Below are 13978 nucleotides of genomic sequence, written 5' to 3'. Positions count from 1 at the left end.
AATTTTAACAAAATAATTTGTCAATATTTTAATTTTACGACTTCGGCGTCACGTACGTGGCTGCTACTTTTTTTTTGCCGTGGCTAGGGTACTGGCTAGGGTACTACTTCGTCCGGTCTAACGTAACACTATTTTTTTAATATCTATCACTCTCAGGTGAAAACCCTTATGAAAATGCTTTCAACGTAAAAGTTAATAAGACAGTGGCGGTTAGTGAACTCAAGGAGTTATCAAGGAAAAAATTGACGATAATATTAAGGCAAAAGACCTCAAGTTATGGAAGGTCGACATTTCCCTCGATGAAGAAAACGAAAAACTTAAGCTCGATAAACGTTAATATCAAGGAGGAGCTTGGTGGTGTGGAACTGCTTCCACTTTCGAAGTTTAGCAAACATTTTCCCTCCCAGCCAACCGACGAACACATACATATATCGTACAGAGTCCTGTTGAAACGAAAGAAGTACATTGTACCGCAACGTATGATCGTAAGAGTGTGATTTTTCAATGGACAGTGACCCGAGAAATGGTGTCATTGGAAGATTTTAAGAAGAAGCTTTGTGAATATTTAACGTTCCCGGATGGGACAGAAAATGAACATATCGTAATAGGTCGTGTAGTAGGTGGCGCTGGCTTGAAGAGAAAAATTTCAACAGGCAAAATGCGTAAAAAATAAAAACAGCAAGTTCAAGTTCCCAGAGTGCAACAATAGAAAGTGATACGGTGGAGATTACGACAGAGCGTAAAGTTATTCAATTTTCTGCTGACGAGGATTTATTGAGAATTATCTGGACTACTAACCCCAAGGTGGATCTGGAAATTGTTGTGGATACGTGTAAGTGTTATTGATATACCTGGGATACTTCGCATTTCGATGTCTGATCCGTTAATTTTATGTTTTTATAGCGCAACAACCTTTCTCTTCGTATACTTTCTTCTCGCTGATAGCTATGATCAATTACCATGTATTGAGATTGGAAGTTCAGCAACTTCAGAAGAGATCAGGAACAGTGTGATTGAGGATTTTTTTAATAATGCATAAGGCGTCCCCATCCATCACTAGCACAAATGAGGCCACCCGCTGTGAATTTATTTCTGCGATTATATATGGTGTAGCGTCCATCTTCGATGGCACTGTGAAAGTTTATCACCAGTATTGAGTCGCCGGAAGTCATGGAAAGGGTCCCATCGATTGGGTGATCAAAATGGGAGACACAATTATTTCTGTAACTGAAGCAAGACGAGAAGATCTTAACCAAGGCATCGCCCAGAGTACTGTCCAAGCACATGCATCTATGCAATGCAATCGCAAAAAAAAACGTACTTATGATGACGCTGATTTGTATGAAGGTGTAATGTACTGCATTGTCTCAACTGGTATGTTTGTAAAACAAATTCGAAAAAATGTGAACTGCTTGATCAAAATCAATGCGATTATTACTAACTCTTTTATTTGATATTTCAATTTCAGGCGTCGATTAGGTAATAACAAAAGTTCAAAGTGGTATTGGAGATGGGAATGATAATGGTGATGGTCAACTACCCATCATTATTCCGCGATGACCTAGTTGGATCTATCAAGAAGCAAATCAGGTGGGTTTTTGATCAGCAGAAATCATCATTGGTTGATGGAAAGCGGGTAAAAATGGATAATTAGGATAGACGTGTCTTGAGTTAATATTTCAGAAATAAGGGCATTAGCATAGAAAAAATCGTCATGTATCCCGGGCAAAGTCCCGAACCTTTGTATTTATTTTTAATAAAAATTTTTCTTGGCAAAAGTGATCGGCGTGAACAATTGTTCATGCGCACATGATTTTTTTTTATTTTGAATGCTATGTACAGTGTATAGTTTTGTAGATCATGTCATCAGAGCTTGAATTATTGAGACAATGCATTAGCGAGCTTGAGACTAAGAACGTTAAGCTCGAGGCTGAGAAAGGCCAGGAATGCTGAACTTCTAAAGCAGGTTATAGAGAAAGATGCCAAGCGTGATGTTGAGAATACTGAACTCAAGTCTAGAATCGGGGAGCTTGAGGCCAGTCTCGCAATATTGGAACAGGGTGTTACTGAAGTAAATGGACAACCACAGAATGATAAGGAAGTGATAGCAGAGTTGATATATCGAAGCCAAACCTGATTCAGAGTTAATTATCAAATCCGTGTTAGAGCATTTCTCATACTTGAAATTCCGAAATAGCTTTAGAGGGATTGATAATTATAATTTTGTATCTGCCCAGCCGTGAAGCTCACCATGCCCTATTGGTGATGGAAAACATGGAAATTATGGATTACATGGCGAATGGTATAAAAATGGAATAGAATATTGTCTTGCCTGCAACACTTCAAGCAATAAACTTAAGTTCGAGATCGTAGCATAACGAAAACTTCATGTGAGATCGATCACCTGAATGTGCAGCATGATATCAGGAAAATGCTATTCGCTCTGTTCATAGCTCGGTTAAAATTATCAGATTAGAGGTTTTTTGCAAAACAACAGATCAAAGAGGATAGAGCTATGCGACATAAGATTTTAGTACTTTTTTGTCATTAGGACTAATACCTAGTTTCCATTCCAAGGATCTCGTTACTAATCACGAATGCAAACAAATGAAACGGACTATTAGGTTAGGGCGATGGTACAATGAACTTAGCAAGTATCAGGAGGTGGATAGAATAGACGCAATAAGACTTTATCATGTCTTGTGTATAAGCGAAGTTGTATCACGATCTAAGATCTGATATGTACTTTTTATTTACAATCAATAAAGCAAAGATGCATTAAGCACAATATATTTACATGATAAATTCCGCATAGTATGGTTGTGGGGATTGAGGGATTGTATTTGCATCCCAATAAATGCGCAGTATGATATTCTATAATATTCGGGAAAATTATTGTTAAGATGATTGTAAAAAAAATTAACCGCAACATCTTGTAAACGCGTAATATTCTCGAACTTTCCCGCAGATACTCATGAGGCACGATCCCATATGGTTAGCGATCAAGGCTTTTATTATGTCTTTGAGCGAATCCATTGATCTGATTTTCCGTGACGACATCATAATTCCCTGAAGATTTATTCCAAATTCGACTCTTGGACTGCTACAAATTATATAAAAAGAAGGCAAGACAGTTAGTAAACCCTTTTTGTCTGACTTGCTTATTATGCGATTTATTTTATTGTGTTAGAGATTTACATTGTTTATAAAAATTTTAATATAAAATAAAACACATTATTTGATAAAATCGAATAGAGTCAACATATGTCCAATTGGATGTCCAAATGCCCAATTGGGCAAATTGCAAACACTGGTCTAACCATAAACTGTAGTATTTTGGCACAAGCTTTTTGGCATTCTTTTCTCTATGCTGAATAATAAAAAAAAATGGATTTGTGCACAAGCGTGTCACATAGCACTGATTATATTTATTTTTTGACACCACAACGCCACTTATAAATATCATCCACAATTCTATTCTGAGTGTATCTTGCAATGGGACACATCATGCTACATAATAGTATGACATAAAAACGCATAATCATCCCACTATTCATATCGTGGCCTCACTATTCATGATCCCACTATTCATGGCGTTAATCTCATCTCACTTATCCGTTTGAACGTATATATATAAGGTCCGATTAGAATGAAGGCTAACTACCTAAAGCTAGTAAATCATTATACCACGTCTTTGTTACCTAACCCGAATACCTAGATAATTTCATTGAATTAACTGAGAATTAAAATGTTTTTAGCTCTGGTTTTTATTGAAAAAGCGCAATATAATGTGAATACTACGACTAATGTTAATGCTACTAACGTTGATAACACAGAATTTACAATTTTAGAGAAATACTGGGCTCAATCTGGAATTGTTACTTGGGTTACTATTTCCTTTATATTGTTACAAATATTTGCTATAACTTTTAAAGCTTGCAAAAAATCTTGCTGTCAAAGAAACGAACAACATGATAAAACTACTTGCAAATTAAATTTTCTTCCATGGTGGGTGACAACAATAAGTAAATTAGCTCTTGCTATAATACAAAATGTTGTTATAATCAACGTTATCGGTTACGATAAATATAAATCTATGCCTTGTCCATTAATGTGTGGTAAAGAAGTATGCCAAGGAGAATATGGTATAACCTTAGGATTTTGGTTATTGTTAGTACTTTTTAAAACTACGATTCAGGATTTTGGATGTAAAGATGAAACTGAAAATAAAACTATAAAATATATAAAAATATTTGTTAACGTACTTTCTCCACTTGTTGATATGGCAGCTAAAATTTTGGTGATTTTTTGGCCATTTTTAAAATGTCAACCCGATTTTAAAGAAATTAATCATTGGGAAGTATATGGTGCTTCATTAATTACTGCAGTAGGCTTTTTATCAACACCACTTATACTTCAATATTGCCAAAAATTAAGATTCATATTTATTATAGCAACACTTTTTTTCTCTTTAGTTGGTACATATTTAGTTGCTACTAGAGCTCCTTCATTGCCAATTTTTGGTAATAATATTGGTATAGTAACAGGAGTAGCAACTGTATTAATGTCACTGATAAACGTTTCTGAAAGTTGCCAAAAAATTCCTGATAACAATCAAAATTTGGGTGAATGCTAAATAGAGCCAGGACTGAGTATAGAATTTCACTAACAGAAGAGGATCCAGCCGAATTGCGTAAAAATGTGAGAGGATCTTGGGGATTATAGTGGGTTTATTAAAGGATAGGGCGTCAGTTAGTGATGAACTCGCGACTAAGAAGCGTCGTGTGGAAGAAAGAATTAAGAAAAAATAATCATGTATATTAGCATAGAAACGTCATTTATCAGTGAACTTTGTTCACAGCTTTGTATTTATTTTTTTTTTGCATGTATTAAAGCTGTTTTCATATTATTCGGGACAAAGTAAAATTTTGAACCCGGTATGTCGATAGTTAACGTAACTCATATAATCATATGAATGAACTGAATTATTGATTCATATCATATTTATATTTATATATTAATTATTAAAATAAATGTTTCTGGAATAAAAATTATATACTTTTTTGTGCGTATATCCAAGTCTATGTAAAGTTCGGCATAATGTTGAAATACTTAGACTTCTTCACATCCAAAGTTCCATTTCTGATTGAAGTTCATACAAATACTAGTCAATCTTTCTTTAAGCAGAACTTCAAGGTATTTTAGGTCATTAGAGTTGAAAATAAAGGAAGCTTTTCTCTATGTTTTCTTAAATATTGGCATACGCGATCAACAGCTGACTTACTAATACCAAGGTGTTTAGCAATTTGCCGAGTTGTCAAGTCTTCTAATTATTTGCTATCTAATATGTAATGAAAGCATTAATTGTGTCATGATAGCATGAAATAATTGGTTGTATAATTGAACTTTTTTATTTTGTTTATTTCAATATTGATCATTTAGTATAAATCTTGATTCACGTGACAATCCGACATCCGACATACCGCTCCGGATGTCGGGCTCAAAATTTTACCTTGAAATAAAAAGAAAACTTACTCCAAAGGGCAAAAGGAAAGAAATAAATAAAATAAAAGAACGAAAAAAACAAAATAAAATAAAATTTTAATATCCCGGAAGGTTTCTTATTGAAATATATGCTATTCAGAAGCCCTCTGCTCCCAGTCTAGGCACTTGCGTTGATATACTTCTATTTTTTTCTAAATATCAATCTATATCCCTTGCCTCCTATACTTATTTTTTTCTTTTTATTTATTTTCAATTTTTTTTTCTTTTAAAATTTGTAACTCTCATCTTTCGTTCCAAATTATTTTGGTTTCGTCGTATAGCCACTTTGACTTTATCTTCGATATTCATTTTAAATTCGCTTGATATAAATTCAGATAATTTAAGCGGAAATATACCTTTAATCAAATCTGTAAATGTCAAATTACTTTCGTCAACTAAAAGTTTCCCGAACTTTTCGTTGTTAAACAAATTTTCTAATTTTTTCACATCGCAATTATATTTTTCTAAATTTATAATCTCGTTTGCTAGAAATTTTATTGATTTTCCAATAATGTCCTTTAACCTTTTCTTATCACACATTTCCAGTTCTTATAAATTTCATACGCTGATTTTTTACATTGTTCTATTGTAGGCATCTCTTCAATTAGCCTTTGTATTTTCTTCCTTCTTCTCCTTGTTGTCCAAAATGAGGTCGTTAACACCTTTTCTCCCTCTTTTAAATATTCAAAGGTTAAAGACCAATCCACTTCCACTTGGATATATTTCGAATTTCTATTTAAATTGAAGAAATTTTCTAGATTACAAATTTCCGTATTATATCTTATAAAGCGACGTAATTATTTTTCTACTATTATGTTATTCCAAAGAACTATATAGTCAATCGAAGGAATATTAATAAAATCTATTTTTATTGTGTAAACTCTATTAATATCGACTATTTTTTTTTAAATTTTTCCATCCAATATATTATGAAATTGGTATCCGCATGTGCTTTAACTTTAACTTGATCAAAGCCCAATAATATAAATTATTTTGTTCTTTGAAAATTTTACGTGCATTAACGAAATCATTTTTTTTAACTAAATCATTGAAACGGTTATAAACCAATTCACTGTCCGTATATATATAAACTTTTTCGATATCATGTCCAATAAATAACTCCAACAAAAAGGCAAACGTTTCCGCCTTAATCGACGTAATCCAATTCTCGATTGTCGCATATAATTCATCTATTAAATTATGATTTTCGTCAAACCTGCTAATCCTACTATATTTTCCGATTCCACTATTAACTACTGATCCATCAACATAAATATGTATTTTTCTCCGTTATTACTACTTTTTTTACTTAAGTTGTTATTACATTTTTCTTCCATGATAAATTTTTAATAACATTTTGGTGTTCTACACCCATATTATCATCTTCAATTTTAATTTCTAATATCGTCCGCCAAATAACTATTTGGATTATTTTTAAAAAAATTATCGTAAAGTATCTTTAATTCAGTCGAAAAGACACACGGGTCTTGTTTAAATTTTGGCATATCTAATAACGACCTATCATCTAAAACACATTCATACATTTATTAAACACAACATTAAAGTCTTCTGACTCACTTACTACAATATAATGCGCTATATTAATTAAAGCGACTTCCATACCAACTACTTTCCCATATAATATGTTTGTTCTAACATAACATTTTTAATCGTCCCAATGAATTTTTTAGCAAGAGGATCTGCTGCTATTGGCACCATTTTAAATTTGACGCGTACTGTGTATTAATTTTTTCGTATATATCTTTTTTAATTTCCTATTAATCGAAATATTATCTACCAATTCGGTTTCTAATTTTAATAAGGATGGTCAGTCGGTCTTTCGGTCCTGGACGGTCCTGCCCGGTCTTTGGGAAAGTTATAAGGAATGCACCCTTGAATTTTTAAGGCGCAGCGAGTATGGCTAAAGACCAATAAATGTCAAAATTTGGCCTTTATACTTCTTTTTTTAAGACCAGCAGAGGCAAAATTGGAAAAAGACCGAAAAAAGCAAAAAATACTGGTTTTGGCAAAATAAAAACCTGCCTAGCTCTAAATTGGGTGATTAGATTGAGACCAAAATTTACCACTTTTTGGTCTTTAATCAGTTCTGTTGTGCTACAAAAAATTGGAAGCACAGCCTTATTACTTTTCCAAAAATTTCCTAAAGACCGATCAGGACCGATCAAAGACCGCAGGACCGACTGACCATCTCTAAATTTTAACCATCTATTCTTAATAATATTTGTTTGAATTAATTTTTTCTTAATGAATTTTTTGTAAAGTATCTCTTTGTGGGTTAACAAACTTTTTCCATCTAAAGTTAACATTTGATCTAAAAAAATTATATTCAGCTTTTTAATCGAAATAAAATTCTCAAAATAAACTGACTTTGTAATCACTTATACTAAAATTATGTTCTTCATCAATTTTATATTATCAAATATGAACGAATTAAATAATTGTTTTTTAAGAATTTTCTTAAAATTAATTATATCTTCTGAAGTCAAAGCTATTAAGGGATTCTCGGCTAATAATAATAATTCTTGTAAGTTAAATAGCCTAATTTTAGTTATCTTTCCTAATTCATTTTATCATTAAGCTGAAGTATGAAATTCGTAATTTTGGCTTGTAACTGATTATTGTGAAAATTTTTTAAACTATCATTTGGCTCTGTTTGTGCTAATCCTAATTTATTCTTAAAAATGGTCCTAAATGCCTATCTGAAAGAATTAATAGTTGTGTATGATATTTGACTTTTGGTATAATTAACGTATTGAATATATATAACATTTGTTTATTTTTCCGTAAGATCATAGACTGACAACAATTTCTTATTTCTTTTTTAATTTGTTTTATGACGTGATCCTTCTTATTAAAAGCATTAAACCAGACTCCAAACATTCTTATCGAACCTTTTTTCATTGTTGGTTTTAATTTCAAATCTGTACTTCCAAATCTTATATTAACTTTGTTATCTCCTGGAAGTATTTTTCTTTTTCTCAAAATAGTTCTGATTTTTCTTTGTTAACCTTAATGTTGTTTAAAGAATAGAACAAATCTGCAATTTCCAAGACCCTATAAAAAATAAGTGTCCAGAAATTGTCCAGAAATTGTCCAGAAAATTTGTCTAATTAATTGTCCAGAAAATGTCCAGAAAATGCCAGGTACCATGTCCGGAAATTGTTCCGAAAACACACTCGTTTCTGGATACTTCATTTTATCCAGAATTTGTCCGGAAATTGACCTGAAATATTTTTTCATAAAATTTGGTACAAAAAGATGATCAACAGGTGACCATTATAATTGCTTTTAACTTAAAGTTTTATATTATAGATATATAGTATTTTTGCCTGCTTAGCAAATTTAATTAGTATGACAAAGAAGGTTATGAATGTCAGTCTTGTGCTTTTTGCATTTTTTTTACAAAATTAATTTATCTTTTTTTGGAAGTAGCGTCCAGAATTTGTCCAGCTCAAATTATCTGAATTTTTACTATATCCGGAATTTGTCCAGGTTTATCTATCCGGAATTTGTCCAAAATTTTATACTGGACAATTTCTGGATATATTCTGAACAAAGTCCGGATATGTCAAAATTTTAGGTATCAAATTTGTAGCAAAAAATAGACATTTTCCAGACAATTTCTGAACATGCCAGATTTATTCTGGACAATTTCTGGATATTTTCATAGACATTTTCTGGACATTTATTTTTTATAGGAAGATCCTTTCCAAATTGTCTTTACAGTCAGCTATGAAATTCGTATCATCCATATATGCCAAGCCTGGAATGTTAAAGGCTAAAGGTTTACTAATGTTTTTATATATATTTATTTTTTGACATTCATCAACTTGATATCCTAAATCCGATCCTTTAACTCTTGATAACAAGGGGTCGTAATATATTATTCATAACAAGGGTGATATGATCTCTTTTTGATCTATACTAACGCGCACATCATACGGCTCTGTTAAACCTCCTGAGGTAAAAACCTTATTTTCCTTTCTAAAAATAAACCAGTTAATAATCTTTGAACATTTTCAGAGATCTTAATCCTTTGCATCGTCTTATCTAGTATGATATATTATTTAATGTCAAAATTATTTCAGCATTTCAGCTTTTTGACAGGATTTTTTTTCTACATTTTGACATTGGCTAATAAACATCACATATATAACTCATAACTGATCTGCATTAATTTAGCACTTTTTGCTTCTGCTAAGGTGCACTTATGGAGGTGTGATTGCATTTATCAAACTATACTTATTTTTTGAACATTTCAATACAGGTACTTTATGGCATTATTGGCATAATTTAAGTACTTTGAGAGGATACCGCTTACTTATAATAAAGGTCACTGTAGAAAATTAGCCCTTTACTAATAGTTTTTACCTTATTTTTTTCTTAAATTCTATTGGTTAATTAGCTAAAAAGAAAAAAAATCATAACAATGTAACATAAAATTTCCTTTTATAATAGAATCTGCAAAGAATTTTATATATGATTTTTACCTTAGGCCTGGTGGTGACCTATCTTATCCCTTAAACTGTAGGGTTAAAATTAATTTTAAAAATTTTTGAATTTTTAAAATATCTTAAGATCTAGTGATCATAGAAAGATGAAATTATATTTGTTAGATTCCTCTTATTAAGGCGCATTTAATGGTAATAAAATCATAACTCTAAAATTGATAGATGAAAAGTTATATCAATTTATAAATTTTTAGATTTTATAAGTTATCCTGTCACATAATATTTGTAGAAGGACAATTTTATTTCTATCAGATTCTTCTCATTAAGATGCATCAAATGGTGGTAATTTTATATTTCTAGGGTTAATTGATAAAAAGATATTTCAATTTGAAAAATTTAGCTACTATTTGTTATAATTTGTCGATCATTTACTTTTAAAAAATCATTAATCAAATTGAACTTTTTTTTCGATTTTTACTTAGAAAATACTATAGAATTTATTACAAAAATATTGGTTTATGTAATAAAATATTTTAAGATATTTAAAAGTGTCTTTAATTAAAAAACAAAATTGCAGGCAAATTTGGCTGCAAAACAGTTTAAGGGATAAGTAAGTGGGGTCCTACTTTGAGTGAATAAAACTAGCTTTTATCAAAATAGTAAAGTTGTTTAATAGGCATGAAATAATTTGAATATTAATTTTCATAACATATAGTTGCAAGCTAAACTAGTTTTTGAATTTGGCAAAACGTCTAAACCTCAGTTTTGACAATTTTTTTATAAGAATTTATTATAGTTTCGCCATTATATATAATTTTTATAGTTAGGTTTTACCAATTTATTATTAAGTTTTTAATATAGTTTTACCAAGTTTCACATTTATTATGCAACCTTATCATAACATTTGAATAAATATTTATGAAACTGTTATTATTTTTTGCAATAAAATTTACTGTAGTACGTGTATATACTATTTATTTTACAAAATAATTTTTATACTTTAGTTTAAAACTACGCTATGCAGAAGGTATATAATACTTAGACGCTGCTAGTACTTGGATAAAATTAGTTTAAGAATTTTTTTGTATCTATTTATTAAAATTTTAATAAACAATATAATTATAAAGTATTTTATTGATTTAAAGTAGTAAATTAAAAATATTAAAATTATTCTTATTATTTTTTCACGTTTGCAAAATAAATTTTTATTAAAGATATTTGTGATTAATAGTGATTAATTGTATCATACTTTAAGCTAATCATATTTAAGAAAAAGAAGTATAAGATAGTATTCCAATCTGAGGATATTCATCACCATTTTATCTGATCTGATTAGAATTTGCCATCTATTAATTTGATCCAATTAAAAATCCGTCATTTGAATATCTGCATAAGGATTATCTAGGACCCCGGATATCTAATATAAAGGTCATAATGGACTTTTGGCCAAAAATACCCCTTTTTGCTGAAATTTAAAAAATCGTTTTTTGTAAATATCTCAGCATCCAGTGATTCAATTTTAATGAACTTTTTTTTATTTTGTAGCCCTCATTTAGCTCTACAAGTTAAAAAAAGGTTCATCAAAATTGGACCACTAGATGCTGAGATATTTACAAAAAACGATTTTTTGAGTCCCTGAAAAATGGGCCAATCTGCCGAAAGTGTGACTTATGACCTATTTTGGAGATATCCAGGGTCCTGATTATCTGGATTATCTGTTAATACCATTAAAATTTGTATAAGATATAATTCCAGCTGGCATTAACTGATCGTTAACAACAAAGAATTTCCATTTTCACAGAAATTAAAATTTCCTTTTTTGAAAATTTGTATAATATCACATGATTTAGCAGAATCCAAATCATTATAAATTAAATTTGTCGAATATTTATCAGATGAATCTGTTATTATTTGTCATCCAATATATCTGATTCATTATTATTTGTTATTTGATTTATTCAATTCGTCAATATATTCGTTATCCGTTTTATCCAAATTGTTTAATAGATATTTATTATCTGGCAAATAATATCTTAACGAATTGAAACACTAGTATAGAATAATATCCTATATATACCTGGAGACACAACTGACAGACACATTAAAGATTCCTATTGTCAAATATATAATCAGTTAAGTGACTTAATAATGATCTACTTTAATTACAAAAATTTATGCATAAGATCTTTCACCTAATAAAATGTTAAGTAACCAGTTACAAATAAATAGTAATTTCCTTTAGAGTAATTAATAAGTATTAATTTAAAATATTTTTTGAATGTTTTTTTAAAGCAGCAATTAAAAAGCATTTATAATTAATATTTAATTTGCAATATACTATAGTAATAACTAAATATTTATTTTAAATATAAATATCATATATCGTGGGCTACAGTATTCAAGGTATCTTACAAAAATCGGGTTTGACCCTGTACCTTCAAGTACTAAATAAAATTTAAAAATTCCATTTTTTGCAAATATCTCATGATTTACTGGTTTAATTTGAGCGATCTTTTTTTATTTTGAAGAGCTCAATAAAATCTATTAAATAAAAAAAGATTGCTCAAATCTAATCACTGGGTCGTAAGATAAATGTAAAATATCTTTTAAGTACTATATAATTTTATAAAATTTTTCAAAAAGATACTATACATAGGGGGAGTATTGTGACCTGCAATATACGGTAAGTATTTATAAAGTATTAAGTATTTAATAAGTATAAAATTTAAATATTTATTTAATAATTTGATTGTGTTTAATAAATATAAGTTTAACATTAAGCTAACTTCGTGATGTTAGGATTAACTTATCTTTTAAACTGTTTTGCAGCCAAATTTGCCTGCAATTTTGTTTTTTAATTAAAGACATTTTAAATACCTTAAAATATTTTATTATGTAAACCAATATTTTTGTAATAAATTCTATAGTATTTTCTAAGTAAAAATCGAAAAAAAGTTCAATTTGATTAATGATTTTTTGAAAGTAAATGATCAACAAATTATAACAAATAGTAGTTAAATTTTTTAAATTGAAATATCTTTTTATCTATTAACCCTATTTAATGCGCCTTAATGAAAAGAATCTGATAGAAATAAAATTATCTTTCTACAAATATTATATGATAGGATAACTTATAAAATCTAAAAATTTATAAATTAATATAACTTTTTATTTATCAATTTTAGAGTTATGATTTTATTATCATTAAATGCACTTTAATAAGAGGAATCTAATAAATATAATTTCATCTTTCTATGATCATTAGATCTTAAGATATTTTAAAAATTCAAAAATTTCTAAAATTAATTTTAGTCTCTACAGTTTGAGAGATAATATAAATAGTAATAAAATAATTTTTTTAGAGTATAAAAAATTTTAATATTAAATATAAATTTGTTTAGTATTATTAAAAATAATTGCTATTGATTTTAATAAATTTTGAAATTTTTATTTAATCTATAATTCTATATATATATATTTGTTTAAAATTTTAATTTAACTAATCAAATATTTTAAACTAATTTTAGCAGTTTTACCAATTTCAGAAAATGAAAAATTTTCTAAAATAATTTTACTAAGTTTTAATTATTTATACTTGCTTTACTGATTAAATTTTCAAAAAAATGTAAAATGTTTATATAAAAAATTATAAACATTTAAATTTAATAATTTTTATATAATTAATTGATTTAAATTTTTTTTTTTTTGCAAGGTAGTGCAATTTGCGAGTTTATTAATTATATATAAGAATACAAAAATATCTGTTATATAACTAATTTATTAAAACTCCAAACCAGTTCCCCATCTATAAGACATCTATAATTACTATTGAATTATATAGGATCACTATATTATAAGATTTCAGTATATGCTTCCACTACTCTTTAAACAAAAAAAAAAGAAAGGTTATGTTATATTTATATATTTTTTTGTTATTATCAGTCGTCGGAAATGTCACATGA

At 28.9% G+C, this 13978-nt stretch overlaps 2 protein-coding genes across 2 annotated transcripts; both read left to right on the top strand.

Moving 5' to 3' along the window:
• Window positions 1-523: 523 nt before the first annotated feature.
• On the top strand, window positions 524-1013 carry OCT59_011257 (uncharacterized protein; the record flags this gene model as incomplete). Its single annotated transcript, XM_025324671.1, has 3 exons — window positions 524-608; window positions 680-832; window positions 904-1013. The coding sequence occupies 3 exons, from the start codon at window positions 524-526 to the stop codon at window positions 1011-1013; spliced, it is 348 nt and encodes a 115-aa protein (XP_025185145.1).
• Window positions 1014-3748: 2735 nt separating this feature from the next.
• OCT59_011256 (uncharacterized protein) lies at window positions 3749-4636 on the top strand (the record flags this gene model as incomplete). The annotated part of the gene is made up of 1 exon (XM_025314491.2): window positions 3749-4636. The coding sequence occupies one exon, from the start codon at window positions 3749-3751 to the stop codon at window positions 4634-4636; it is 888 nt and encodes a 295-aa protein (XP_025185142.1).
• Between the last annotated feature and the right edge of the window lie 9342 nt (window positions 4637-13978).

This window comes from Rhizophagus irregularis, chromosome 19 (genome assembly GCF_026210795.1).
Source record: "Rhizophagus irregularis chromosome 19, complete sequence".
NCBI classification, from domain to species: Eukaryota; Fungi; Glomeromycota; class Glomeromycetes; order Glomerales; family Glomeraceae; genus Rhizophagus; species Rhizophagus irregularis.
This window is presented reverse-complemented; position numbering and strand designations above follow the sequence as displayed.